This window comes from Athalia rosae, chromosome 4 (genome assembly GCF_917208135.1).
Source record: "Athalia rosae chromosome 4, iyAthRosa1.1, whole genome shotgun sequence".
NCBI classification, from domain to species: domain Eukaryota; kingdom Metazoa; phylum Arthropoda; class Insecta; order Hymenoptera; family Athaliidae; genus Athalia; species Athalia rosae.
The window spans coordinates 10092363-10107513 of record NC_064029.1 but is presented as its reverse complement, the minus strand read 5'-3'; the positions used below and the strand labels follow the sequence as shown (position 1 = coordinate 10107513).

The window sequence follows — 15151 nt, the reverse complement described above, 5'->3', positions numbered from 1 at the left end:
CTTTGTGGACATCGAAATTTACCGAAGTACGGCAATGACCAATCACGTGACAAAATTGTCGGTGACCGATCAGAGCTTGCGAGACAAAGACGCAATGTCCTGCTACTCAGTCTATCTTGTAACACTTCCCTCTCATTGGCTCTGAGCTCTAAGCTCTCGAATATACCAGATGCGTCAAGAGCTCCTGGAATCTTCGGGGTTCGAACGTGCCACCGGTCGCTGGACGTTTCCAGAATGGGTTTCCTTTCCAAATGGCAACATCCGCATACGACACGCACCCCTAAGTACGTACGTCATACGTCGGCGTTGAGTGCGAACGCGATGATCTGTAACCAAATGCACATCGATATGCAATCTAAGCGCATTCGCAATCAGATAAAACGCTTGGCCACTGATATACATAGTATGTATGTATAATACGTTTGGCGCTTTGGGCGATGAATCGCTTCGGGCATGCGCACTACCGGCCGATGCAACGACGCCGGGCGTCGAATTTACCAGATGCGCCCGGAGCACCCGAAAACCCGAGAATCGTCTTTGATCGTGCGTGCGTATACCTTCGATTATATTGCGCACCGGGTGAAAAGCGGTCTACCTATTCGCAATCGACGCCATAATGTAATTACGGGTGCATGTAGCCATCTGAAAACGAAACCTGTTCCGCAAACGTCGGGCGGCAGGTAGAAGGTTCGAGCAGGTTCGAGCTCCGAAGCACCCCGAAGATTCCGGGCGCTCCGGACGCATCTGGTAAAATCGACGCTCGACGTCGTCGCATCGGCCGGCAGTGCGCCTGCTCCGAGCGGAGCCATTGCTGGAAAGTTCGCGCGGCGTCGAGAGATCCGAGCGGGAATATAAATAGGTGCGAGCGCGCGGATCACGTCAGTATTCAAACGAAAGCCAAGCGAAACACAAGTACGAGAAGCAAAGTTGAACGAGATTCGAGAGACGATCTCTAACGTTGCAAAGCGAACAAACGAATTGGAAAGTTTAAGGACAGACGTAAATCAGCGTAGAACGAGTGAAATAATAAGATCACATTGTGAAATAAGCAGCGACAGAATAATAGAAATGCCCGCAATTGGAATCGATTTGGGAACAACCTACTCCTGCGTCGGGGTCTGGCAGCAGGGAAAGGTCGAAATCATAGCCAACGACCAAGGGAACAGAACGACCCCCAGCTACGTCGCGTTCACGGACACCGAGCGACTGATCGGAGATGCTGCCAAGAACCAGGTGGCGATGAACCCCTCGAACACGGTGTTCGACGCCAAGCGACTCATCGGGCGGCGATTCGACGACCCCAAAGTCCAGGCCGACGCCAAGCACTGGCCTTTCCGGGTCGTCGACGAAGCCGGCAAACCGAAGATCCAAGTGGAATTCCGCGGCGAGACGAAACGTTTCAACCCGGAGGAGATCAGCTCCATGGTGCTGACGAAGATGAAGGAGACGGCGGAGGCCTACCTGGGACAAAAGGTCAGAGACGCGGTGGTCACGGTACCCGCCTATTTCAACGACTCGCAGAGGCAGGCGACGAAGGACGCCGGCGCCATCGCCGGGCTCAACGTCCTCAGGATCATCAACGAACCGACCGCCGCCGCCCTCGCCTACGGCCTCGACAAAAATCTCAAAGGCGAGCGCAACGTCCTGATCTTCGATCTCGGCGGCGGCACCTTCGACGTGTCGATTCTGTCGATCGACGAGGGTTCGCTCTTCGAGGTCAGGGCGACCGCCGGCGACACCCACCTCGGTGGCGAAGACTTCGACTCACGGCTCGTCGACCACTTCGCCGCGGAGTTTGAGCGCAAGTACAGGAAGAATCTCAGAAAGAATCCGCGCGCCGTTCGCCGGCTGCGCACCGCCGCGGAAAGAGCCAAGCGAACGCTTTCCTCCAGTACCGAGGCGAGCGTAGAGATCGACGCCCTCTTCGAGGGAATCGACTTTTACACAAAAGTGTCGAGAGCCCGATTCGAGGAACTTTGCGCCGACCTCTTCCGAGGAACACTCGCTCCGGTCGAGAAGGCGTTAGCCGACGCGAAGATGGACAAGGGGGCGATCCACGACATCGTCCTCGTCGGGGGTTCGACGCGTATCCCCAAGATCCAGAGCCTGCTGCAGAACTTCTTCTGCGGCAAGCAGCTCAATCTATCCATAAACCCCGACGAGGCGGTGGCCTACGGAGCCGCGGTGCAAGCGGCCATCCTGAGCGGCGAGGGCGACACCTGCTCGAAACTACAGGACGTACTGCTCGTCGACGTCGCGCCGCTCTCCCTCGGCATCGAGACCGCCGGCGGGGTAATGACCAACATAATCGAGCGCAACGCCCGCATCCCCTGCAAACAGACGCAAACGTTCACCACCTACGCCGACAATCAACCCGGCGTCTCCGTCCAGGTCTTCGAGGGCGAACGAGCGATGACCAAGGACAACAACCTCCTGGGACGATTCGAACTGAGCGGCATCGCCCCCGCGCCACGCGGCCTCCCTAAGATCGAGGTCACCTTCGACCTGGACGCCAACGGGATTCTCCACGTGACCGCCAAGGACACGGCCAGCGGACGCAGCAGCGACGTGCGCATCACCAACGACAAGGGTCGCCTCTCCCGCGAAGAGATCGACCGCATGCTGGCGGAGGCCGACCGGTACAAAGAGCAGGACCGGGAGCAACGGGAACGGGTCGCCGCGAGGAACGAACTCGAGGGCTACGTCTTCACCGTGAAACAGGCGTTGCAAGAGCACGCCGAGCGACTCCCGCAGGAGGACAGGGAGGCGGTCGCCACCCTCTGCGAGGAGACCGTCCGTTGGCTGGACAACAACTCTCTCGCCGAAAAGGACGAGTACCGAGACAAATTGGAGGCGCTCCAGAAGCGGTGCTCCGCGGTGATGGCCAAACTTCACCAAGGAGCTGGCAACGCCGCACCCGGGGCTCAGGACTGCGGAGCCCAGTTCAGGCAGGCGGGAGGAAACCACTCCGGACCCACCGTCGAAGAGGTCGACTAAAGTCGAGCCGCGCTATACCCGTACCCGAAGTATTGATGATTTGTTCCTACCGATGACATCGCCGTCACCGGTGATTGTACATAAATAAATGTAAAAATAGTGCAGCGCATTTATTGTAAACAGCTTAGACCTAAGATTAATTTATTAACTGACGGATGACTGATGCCGAATGTATGCGTGTGAGACGTTTCCATGGTACGTGAATAAACGAACAAAATGTATACTTTTTATAATCGCGCGTTTTTATTCCATCGAGTCAACCTTTTTCCCCTCACCTCAGCTCAATTTCCTGCAATATTTTTTCCAATGAGAACACAATTAACAGTGAAAATTGAAAAGACCAACGTGTCGTAATAAAATTTCATATTTTTTCAACAGTCTACTTTTCAATCGAATCATAATTCTACTCATGCTGATATATATATTCAATGCGCTAAGATCTCTCTTTGAGTAAATTTGTTTCTCTTGAAAACCCCACATCACCCCCTCATGATTAGCAATATACATATAATTACGTCAATCGTTGATTACTTTTTTTTTCAACAATTGTTCGAGCGTTAAGATTCGATTTTCTTTGGCTACTACATACTACTCTCTTCCTTCGAGAGCTATTTCGTTTTCATTAAGTATAGTTTTTGGTCTCATTACGATTTTCGTACTTCGCTATCCTTCTGTGAAATTTTCGCTAATTGCTCAGTTTGTTGGATAGATCTTTCGTGTCCTTTGTGCAGATGAAGTTTGTTTGACAACTGTTTTTTTCGTGTTCGAATTTACAATCGGCGACACCGGATTTGTTTTTGAGACAGATGTTTGTATTTTGGTTAATGTTTTATTGCTATTATCGTGGTTGTCATTGTCGTCGTTGTTATAACTGTCATTCGAGTTTTCTTTAAAGATATGATGGTCTTTTGTTACGTTGCTATAGTAATTACGAGGAGTCAATGACTTTAGCGTGGTAGAATTTTGCGTTACCGCTTGACGGGTGTATTGCATCCAAGACGTTTTTACGATTTCTTCGTCTCCCGATAGGTACTCTGTATCGCACCCTTCGAGGTCATTATCCCATCTCTGCAAAGTAAGCGGTAACAATCACGATCATCGAATCGACTCCGAAGGTTGAAACAATCGCAGTAGAATACAAAAATGCCCGCTTAAAAATTCCTTGTTGGATTCTTGTACTCTGCAATGCCCCGATCCACAGCCGTTGAACCAATGAGTGTCAGACGTTTTGGTCTGTTTCGTATGAAACCTGACTCGAGGTGGGTCCTTTACCAGTTTCTTTGGCATGGTTTTTGAGGAGAGTATTTTTGGCCTTTGTGGAACTACGCATGTCTCGCCGAATCTGAGATACAGAAAAGAATCATTTGTATGTATAGCGAACATGAATTTCATCACCGGTATGTATTTGCTATTGACTGTATAAACTCGACAAACTGACCATTTAGTTGTGCGAAAAATTAAATTTCATAAAAGCGATGATTTTATAAAATTTAGTAACCCGCCAAATATTTGCAAAAGAAATCTACAATGAATCGGAAGACAAGTTGTGTGCTATTGCGGTCGTGTAAGAAATTAAGAATTGAATCCGAGGAGACACGGCCCACAGCGGATTGATTCTAGCTTCGATGCTCTATAACAGAAATTATCAACACAATGATAAGTACTAGCTGTATATCGATTTATCAAGTCATAAATCGTTGTATCGTAAAAAAGCTCGAAATATCGTCCATGTACATACGTACGATAAATCTAAGCATACCATCTATACCTTTCTCCATTGCTTCCACTCTATTATTGCACCAGGTATCTCATGGAGTTGCGTTGTAACTTGTGCCCAAATCGTTCGCCCATTTTTATATGCAGAGCTGGCGGAAGACTTTCCACTCTATAATTCAGGATGTTTACCCACGAAGTCTGTAATTGAAATACATACGACAAAATACTGTATTTAGAGTTTAGTAAACACGAGTTAACATCAGTTGGCCGAAAATGTATTTAGCGTACAATCTGCGAATTCGTTTAACAGGTATATGTATTTGTTTTTGCTGTTCATAATGGATTAATTTTCATTGGTGAATAGAGCCGTGAAACCTATGGCTGGACTCTGTGAATTGATCCGATAACGAATGTTTCGGATTGAGACACGGTACGGGTACTTTTATCGCATTGTCAAGTAAGTACATCGATGAGTGGTGAATCATCCCTTTCCTCGACGAGTATTGTATTCGGAAACACTTCTCGGTTATTTTACTAATTAAAATTACGTCTGCGGATGGATGGCAACCAATTGAATTTGCTTGACGGATCGGGTAAAATGAGCAGATGAACAAGCAGTCTCAAAATTTTCTTGCTAATGAAGCAAGCAATTCCGCCCGCAAAATACATAAATTCGAAACGGCGGATCCAATATAGCGGAGAGAAATGCAAAACTCGATGTGAATCGGATCACCGGATAATGCGCGGGTCAATTTTTAATAATATTTTTCCTATCTTAAAAAGTTGATGACCAATCGAAAATCGAAATACCAGATGAAAACTCGAAATTCGAGATGAGCCTCGTGTTTCTAAATTCGCGCTGCGAAATGAGCGAGAACCGATTGGTGCCGTTGCGTTTTGTGTGTGGGCCGATTCGATTTTGCGAAATGTGTGAATTGTGCCGCTGAACGCAGCTGAGTTTTTATGCGTTTGCTGATTGGCTGCGTTAAAAATTGAAAAATTGGTTGGAAAAGCGAATAAATATGAATATGATGTTTACGATAACCAAGATTATCGATTCACATTTGGTTTACAAAATGACACACGCGTCGGCGTGAATGTCGATATAATATTATAATGAAAATTACATTTCGAGCATATAAATGATCAATTTGAGAACATGGAAGCAGAAAATGTAAAAAAAATATCATTTCAAAGTTGAGCCCGAAGCAGTAGTCTGTTTGATTGTCTCTGAGCGACTAAAATGTCAATTTTGCAAAACGAGTGGAAACTAATAATATTCATACCGAAAGCAATATAATTGATAATCATTGCGCCAATTTCAAAAACCAAGTTGAAAGCATTAGTACCGTAGAATACAGACAACAATCACGGGCACTTCAAAGATCACACGTCAATTTGCGAAATGAACACGTGTTGTGTGGTAAGTGCTCTGCTAAACGTTTTGCGGTAGAAAGGGTGTCAAATAAAAAAAATTTCAATGATTGTTGTTCACATGGAGACGTGTTCCTAGAGCAAATACCAAATCCGCGAAACGAATTACGAGAGTTATTTGAACATCGCCGTGTTAAATCAAGACATTTTTTAGGAAAAATAAGAAGTCATAATACTTAGTTCAGTTTGTTTTGCTTCGTTCAACGCTAACCTGGTTATCTTCAGAGAAACACGTAATGGACCGCATTGTAGATGCGAATGAAGCGACAGATCATAGATTACACACTGATAAAGAGCTGGACCGTGAAATATTGCATACTATCGATCGGTTAATACGTGAACAGAATGTATTCGCAAATTCTTATCAGATGATTGGTGATGAAATGGAAAATCAACGCAGATCAGCAATCGGAAGGAACGAGATCTTACCGGAATCACAATTATTATTTACGCTGAAGCCGGGAATGTATCGTCGTAGACTTAACTTTCAAAGATGCAACGAAGTTTTTTATTTCATTTATCAATATTTTTGATCCATTATTCTTTTAATTATATGACGTGTGAATTTGATCGTATTAAGATCATAGGTAAGAATAATTTTCTTCAATTGAAGGATCCTTGTCATCATTGTCATTGTCATTATTATTATTATTATTATTATTATCATTATTATATGGTATAATATGAAAATCATGTTCTAAGTGGGTTAGTGTTGTAAATATTCGTCTTCAAATCCTTCACATACTGTGTTTTATCAAATTAGGCCAGATTTTTATGTGTCTCGTCGCCATATTAAATCCGCCATTTTGTTAGGATAATTTTTGACTTCAAATTCGTAATCAGCGACCTCGAAAACCCCCGAGTAAGGATTTTAGTCAAATTTAACGTCGTTTTGAGGTTTTGGCCACGATTTGGGGATTTGGTCCCAGTGTGCGACGTCTTGAAAGATGATGTACCATTCGGTGGAAAGATTTTGATAACGGGTGGTGATTTCAGACAACTACTACCAATAAAAGTAAGAGGTACACGCAGTGAAACAGTCAACTTATCGATTAAATATAGTAATCTATGGAAATTCTTTGAACAGTTCAAATGAAAGCAAAACATGAGAACTTTATCTAATGAAGTTGAATTTTCAAAACTTTTTAATAGACCTTGGTGATGGAAAATTGAATGACATTAATGATTATGTTCAATTTCTAGAACATTGTATAGCATCTCCAAATTCTAACATAGTACAACGTATGTACGGCGATTACATCAGGGAAAAACGATTTAAAAAAGCAGTGAATTGTGCAATACTATCAGCTAGAAATGCAGATGTTGAAGAAATCAATAAGAAAGTGGTAGAATTCATCGATTCCAAGAACGAAAAAATGTATACCAGCATTAATAGTATTGACAAAACCGATCACAGGGATGGTATATGCGAGACTATTTTACCGGAGTACTTGGATAGTTTGTCACCGCCGTCCTTATCATCACATGAATTGCGATTGAGAGAAAATTGTGTAGTTATGCTCATTTGAAATTTAAGTGCAAACGAAGGCCTTTGCAATGGCACTAGATTACTCGTGATCGAACTTGGAAATCATTTGTTGAAATGTGAAATTCTTACAGGTGATAATGCTGGGGAAATAGTATTTCTGAATAGAATTACGCGATATTGCGAGGAAATTTATTTTTTCACGTTCAAAAGAAGGCAATTTCCAATAAAACTAGCATTTGCAATGACAATAAATAAATCTCAGGGACGAACTTTGAAAAAAATTGGAATCGACCTTAGAAAAGATGTTTTCAATCATGGGCAACTATAGGTAGCGTGTTCCAAGAGTACGGTCATGGAACTCATTGAATATATTTTTATCGAATCAGCGAACCGACAGCAAGGTCAAAAATTACGTTCACACAGAATTGTAGAATTGATGAATCTTACCAGATTAATAAAGATGAAAATCTAACCATTCAAAGGCCAAAGCTATATATTGTATGAAATAATAATTGGAATTTAATTTTTGTGAGTTTTATCGTGCGTATTCCTAATGATGATCCAATGGTATCTGGTTTGAAATTATCATAAGCAAGCACATTGAAGAAAACGCTGGTCAGGATGCCGCCAATTTTGATGCAAATACACAATTTTTTACCGCCAGCATCAATCATGAAGTCCAATAAGAATACCGAAGATTCGTATTACGTTTATCAAGACAGATGCAATAACGCCTGGTGCAGGAACATCACCTCAATAATAATCAGCCAAACTTTGGAACAATGTTAGATTCGCAATTGCATTGGACAAATTACAATAAAAAACTATCAACCAAAAGTAAATGAGCTGATGACCGTTTTTGATCGAAGGGCGCAGCGCTGGAAGAAATTGCAGTCGAAAAAGCTACCGAACCTTTGATATTAGCGTGCATCAGCAATTGCTAAAATGTATCCATGAAGCGCTGAAAAAAATTTCCAAATGACATTACGAGAACTTATATGTTAACAGAAATCCGCCGATAATTTCTTCCGGTATATATATTTTTTGTATATACCGAGCACGCCATACAGATCCAAAATCAGTCCTATGTAGCCAGTTTTTTCCTTGCTGTGTATAACTTTTTGTCCACCTGAATATTTCGGGGTTTTGATGTAATCCTTTGAAAAAATTTACCTCGAATGAATGATATCAAATGCACTGTTCGTAATTTCATAAAATTTCGACGCACCATGAGTTCCCTTGTAAAGTATTCCAAATTGGTTGCATACTCTGAATAGTGGAATGCGTCAGCAAGACTTTTGCTAAAAGATAAAACAGCTAATTTTACGTTCGCTGGATTTGCCTAAAATTACGTTGTTGGTCGCTACACCTTTCCCTACATTCGCATACCCATATTCAATCTCATTGACCGTCTCAATTTTCTTCCGTATGGACATTTCATCTACCACCAAATTACAGAAGGTTGGGTTTTGTGATCTGAAGGCTTGTTTCTTTACAGCTGCTATTGCTGCTTCGCTAATCCCCGAACCACGAGTTATCTTTCTTTACCATTTGCTTATGGTTTTGGGATGAGTTAGGGTTTTCAGGCAAGTGTTGCGGAGATATAAGTTTTAGGCCTTGGGTGAATAAAAGTCAAGCGTGCGTGCAAATTCACGCCAAGCTAATGGGAATGGGGTCTTCAATTTCCCGGTCTTCAAGACACTTTACACCACGTCCAGATCCGGGAGGGGTAAGGTTTTCTGTGACAGGGAACATGACAGGGAACGTAATCAATTAAAAAAAAAAACATAAAACATAAGTATGCTACATTAATAATGAGAAAATAATCAGAAAGCAATCGGAGAAGTGATACAACAGCGGAAGTAAGCTTCAGCATGGAAAATGTTGGTCGATAACTGGGAACATTGAAAATGAGCCATAGGACTACAATCATTCAAGGAGAATGATTCTGAGACGACTGTAGAACGTTTGAATCGTGAAGAGAGACAATTGAACGTTACAAACTAATTACTAACTTACATGCAACATGAAACTCGGCGAGTAGAATCCATGCGCAGTATTTGTCTTAAGGTTGGGACCTGAACCAAATGAGAATGAGTCGAGATGTTTATAGATCGACTCATGGTTCACCATACCTGATGAGAATCTGAGAAAAATCACTATCTGTTGGTTGTTTGTTGATTTGGTTGATTGCGCGTACGATGTTTTAGTATAGGTCGATGTTTGATCGCAATGTTTGTTCTAGAAATAATGCAGCAGTTAGGTCTCATACTCACCTGGAGAGCAAGGCTTTAGCGATGAGATATATATTTTCGTTGTTTCGAAGCCCTGGCTATTGCTTTCCGATGTAATGGTCTTATCTGGATCTTGCCAAATTCATTTGTGAAGAATCTTTCTTTTTCTGCAATGTCGCAACAGTATTTTTGAGTTTGCTGATTTCTTGGTCAAGTTCTCTTTCTCTGGTTTTACGAGGTGAGCCATTGAAGTCTGTTGGCACCTCGTTCAGCAATGCTCCTTCAAGCGTGGGATTCTTAGAAAAATAGTGTATGATCTGTTGAAATGAATTTTGAACTCTCATAACGAGTTGGAGTAAACTCTGCACGCAACTCACATGTTATGGAATAATGGAAGAATGTAATGTGATTTTCAAATCGCGATATTTCAGGAACCAAGGCCCATTGGATCAAAAATCAAAAACGACGCTAATTCGGAGGTCTCCAGCTTTTACCACGCGGAAGAAGAACCCGATTCGCGACATCCAATCTATGCCGTCTCCTTGTTAGTAGAAAAAAATAGCATGCTGATCCAAAGTCTCGAAGCAAAGAGGTTGATCCGAGCACAACGTCACATTTGTACTTGCATTGACGCTTACTTGGGAAAACTGAGGTCAAAGGCGCCTGGGTCATCTTTCTGCAATTTGTAGCTCGGTATGTAACATTTCATTACCATGTCCGTTGTTTCATTGTGATTCATCTGATAGTGAGCATCTGACGCTTCCAATGACGTACTCCATACTGTCACAACAAACGCAGCAGACGCTGACACGCTTTGTGGACATCGAAATTTACCGAAGTACGGCAATGACCAATCACGTGACAAAATTGTCGGCGACCGATCAGAGCTTGCGAGACAAAGACGCAATGTCCTGCTACTCAGTCTATCTTGTAACACTTCCCTCTCATTGGCTCTGAGCTCTAAGCTCTCGAATATACCAGATGCGTCAAGAGCTCCTGGAATCTTCGGGGTTCGAACGTGCCACCGGTCGCTGGACGTTTCCAGAATGGGTTTCCTTTCCAAATGGCAACATCCGCATACGACACGCACCCCTAAGTACGTACGTCATACGTCGGCGTTGAGTGCGAACGCGATGATCTGTAACCAAATGCACATCGATATGCAATCTAAGCGCATTCGCAATCAGATAAAACGCTTGGCCACTGATATACATAGTATGTATGTATAATACGTTTGGCGCTTTGGGCGATGAATCGCTTCGGGCATGCGCACTACCGGCCGATGCAACGACGCCGGGCGTCGAATTTACCAGATGCGCCCGGAGCACCCGAAAACCCGAGAATCGTCTTTGATCGTGCGTGCGTATACCTTCGATTATATTGCGCACCGGGTGAAAAGCGGTCTACCTATTCGCAATCGACGCCATAATGTAATTACGGGTGCATGTAGCCATCTGAAAACGAAACCTGTTCCGCAAACGTCGGGCGGCAGGTAGAAGGTTCGAGCAGGTTCGAGCTCCGAAGCACCCCGAAGATTCCGGGCGCTCCGGACGCATCTGGTAAAATCGACGCTCGACGTCGTCGCATCGGCCGGCAGTGCGCCTGCTCCGAGCGGAGCCATTGCTGGAAAGTTCGCGCGGCGTCGAGAGATCCGAGCGGGAATATAAATAGGTGCGAGCGCGCGGATCACGTCAGTATTCAAACGAAAGCCAAGCGAAACACAAGTACGAGAAGCAAAGTTGAACGAGATTCGAGAGACGATCTCTAACGTTGCAAAGCGAACAAACGAATTGGAAAGTTTAAGGACAGACGTAAATCAGCGTAGAACGAGTGAAATAATAAGATCACATTGTGAAATAAGCAGCGACAGAATAATAGAAATGCCCGCAATTGGAATCGATTTGGGAACAACCTACTCCTGCGTCGGGGTCTGGCAGCAGGGAAAGGTCGAAATCATAGCCAACGACCAAGGGAACAGAACGACCCCCAGCTACGTCGCGTTCACGGACACCGAGCGACTGATCGGAGATGCTGCCAAGAACCAGGTGGCGATGAACCCCTCGAACACGGTGTTCGACGCCAAGCGACTCATCGGGCGGCGATTCGACGACCCCAAAGTCCAGGCCGACGCCAAGCACTGGCCTTTCCGGGTCGTCGACGAAGCCGGCAAACCGAAGATCCAAGTGGAATTCCGCGGCGAGACGAAACGTTTCAACCCGGAGGAGATCAGCTCCATGGTGCTGACGAAGATGAAGGAGACGGCGGAGGCCTACCTGGGACAAAAGGTCAGAGACGCGGTGGTCACGGTACCCGCCTATTTCAACGACTCGCAGAGGCAGGCGACGAAGGACGCCGGCGCCATCGCCGGGCTCAACGTCCTCAGGATCATCAACGAACCGACCGCCGCCGCCCTCGCCTACGGCCTCGACAAAAATCTCAAAGGCGAGCGCAACGTCCTGATCTTCGATCTCGGCGGCGGCACCTTCGACGTGTCGATTCTGTCGATCGACGAGGGTTCGCTCTTCGAGGTCAGGGCGACCGCCGGCGACACCCACCTCGGTGGCGAAGACTTCGACTCACGGCTCGTCGACCACTTCGCCGCGGAGTTTGAGCGCAAGTACAGGAAGAATCTCAGAAAGAATCCGCGCGCCGTTCGCCGGCTGCGCACCGCCGCGGAAAGAGCCAAGCGAACGCTTTCCTCCAGTACCGAGGCGAGCGTAGAGATCGACGCCCTCTTCGAGGGAATCGACTTTTACACAAAAGTGTCGAGAGCCCGATTCGAGGAACTTTGCGCCGACCTCTTCCGAGGAACACTCGCTCCGGTCGAGAAGGCGTTAGCCGACGCGAAGATGGACAAGGGGGCGATCCACGACATCGTCCTCGTCGGGGGTTCGACGCGTATCCCCAAGATCCAGAGCCTGCTGCAGAACTTCTTCTGCGGCAAGCAGCTCAATCTATCCATAAACCCCGACGAGGCGGTGGCCTACGGAGCCGCGGTGCAAGCGGCCATCCTGAGCGGCGAGGGCGACACCTGCTCGAAACTACAGGACGTACTGCTCGTCGACGTCGCGCCGCTCTCCCTCGGCATCGAGACCGCCGGCGGGGTAATGACCAACATAATCGAGCGCAACGCCCGCATCCCCTGCAAACAGACGCAAACGTTCACCACCTACGCCGACAATCAACCCGGCGTCTCCGTCCAGGTCTTCGAGGGCGAACGAGCGATGACCAAGGACAACAACCTCCTGGGACGATTCGAACTGAGCGGCATCGCCCCCGCGCCACGCGGCCTCCCTAAGATCGAGGTCACCTTCGACCTGGACGCCAACGGGATTCTCCACGTGACCGCCAAGGACACGGCCAGCGGACGCAGCAGCGACGTGCGCATCACCAACGACAAGGGTCGCCTCTCCCGCGAAGAGATCGACCGCATGCTGGCGGAGGCCGACCGGTACAAAGAGCAGGACCGGGAGCAACGGGAACGGGTCGCCGCGAGGAACGAACTCGAGGGCTACGTCTTCACCGTGAAACAGGCGTTGCAAGAGCACGCCGAGCGACTCCCGCAGGAGGACAGGGAGGCGGTCGCCACCCTCTGCGAGGAGACCGTCCGTTGGCTGGACAACAACTCTCTCGCCGAAAAGGACGAGTACCGAGACAAATTGGAGGCGCTCCAGAAGCGGTGCTCCGCGGTGATGGCCAAACTTCACCAAGGAGCTGGCAACGCCGCACCCGGGGCTCAGGACTGCGGAGCCCAGTTCAGGCAGGCGGGAGGAAACCACTCCGGACCCACCGTCGAAGAGGTCGACTAAAGTCGAGCCGCGCTATACCCGTACCCGAAGTATTGATGATTTGTTCCTACCGATGACATCGCCGTCACCGGTGATTGTACATAAATAAATGTAAAAATAGTGCAGCGCATTTATTGTAAACAGCTTAGACCTAAGATTAATTTATTAACTGACGGATGACTGATGCCGAATGTATGCGTGTGAGACGTTTCCATGGTACGTGAATAAACGAACAAAATGTATACTTTTTATAATCGCGCGTTTTTATTCCATCGAGTCAACCTTTTTCCCCTCACCTCAGCTCAATTTCCTGCAATATTTTTTCCAATGAGAACACAATTAACAGTGAAAATTGAAAAGACCAACGTGTCGTAATAAAATTTCATATTTTTTCAACAGTCTACTTTTCAATCGAATCATAATTCTACTCATGCTGATATATATATTCAATGCGCTAAGATCTCTCTTTGAGTAAATTTGTTTCTCTTGAAAACCCCACATCACCCCCTCATGATTAGCAATATACATATAATTACGTCAATCGTTGATTACTTTTTTTTTCAACAATTGTTCGAGCGTTAAGATTCGATTTTCTTTGGCTACTACATACTACTCTCTTCCTTCGAGAGCTATTTCGTTTTCATTAAGTATAGTTTTTGGTCTCATTACGATTTTCGTACTTCGCTATCCTTCTGTGAAATTTTCGCTAATTGCTCAGTTTGTTGGATAGATCTTTCGTGTCCTTTGTGCAGATGAAGTTTGTTTGACAACTGTTTTTTTCGTGTTCGAATTTACAATCGGCGACACCGGATTTGTTTTTGAGACAGATGTTTGTATTTTGGTTAATGTTTTATTGCTATTATCGTGGTTGTCATTGTCGTCGTTGTTATAACTGTCATTCGAGTTTTCTTTAAAGATATGATGGTCTTTTGTTACGTTGCTATAGTAATTACGAGGAGTCAATGACTTTAGCGTGGTAGAATTTTGCGTTACCGCTTGACGGGTGTATTGCATCCAAGACGTTTTTACGATTTCTTCGTCTCCCGATAGGTACTCTGTATCGCACCCTTCGAGGTCATTATCCCATCTCTGCAAAGTAAGCGGTAACAATCACGATCATCGAATCGACTCCGAAGGTTGAAACAATCGCAGTAGAATACAAAAATGCCCGCTTAAAAATTCCTTGTTGGATTCTTGTACTCTGCAATGCCCCGATCCACAGCCGTTGAACCAATGAGTGTCAGACGTTTTGGTCTGTTTCGTATGAAACCTGACTCGAGGTGGGTCCTTTACCAGTTTCTTTGGCATGGTTTTTGAGGAGAGTATTTTTGGCCTTTGTGGAACTACGCATGTCTCGCCGAATCTGAGATACAGAAAAGAATCATTTGTATGTATAGCGAACATGAATTTCATCACCGGTATGTATTTGCTATTGACTGTATAAACTCGACAAACTGACCATTTAGTTGTGCGAAAAATTAAATTTCATAAAA

The 15151-nt window shown here is 45.7% G+C and overlaps 2 protein-coding genes across 2 annotated transcripts; both read left to right on the top strand.

Moving 5' to 3' along the window:
- The first annotated feature begins 943 nt into the window (after positions 1 to 943).
- Positions 944 to 3230, top strand: LOC105684462 (heat shock protein 70 A1-like). The gene has a single exon (XM_048654117.1). It carries the CDS (start codon positions 1069 to 1071, stop codon positions 2995 to 2997), a length of 1929 nt encoding a protein of 642 aa, XP_048510074.1. The 5' UTR covers positions 944 to 1068; the 3' UTR covers positions 2998 to 3230.
- Positions 3231 to 10526: 7296 nt separating this feature from the next.
- Positions 10527 to 13912, top strand: LOC125500637 (heat shock protein 70 A1-like). The gene has a single exon (XM_048654118.1). It carries the CDS (start codon positions 11751 to 11753, stop codon positions 13677 to 13679), a length of 1929 nt encoding a protein of 642 aa, XP_048510075.1. The 5' UTR covers positions 10527 to 11750; the 3' UTR covers positions 13680 to 13912.
- The last annotated feature ends 1239 nt before the right edge of the window (positions 13913 to 15151 follow it).

Bases quoted from the DNA above. Each gene is read 5' to 3' on its own strand.
- LOC105684462 (XM_048654117.1), top strand. From the start codon at position 1,069: ATGCCCGCAATTGGAATCGATTTGGGAACAACCTACTCCTGCGTCGGG.
- LOC125500637 (XM_048654118.1), top strand. From the start codon at position 11,751: ATGCCCGCAATTGGAATCGATTTGGGAACAACCTACTCCTGCGTCGGG.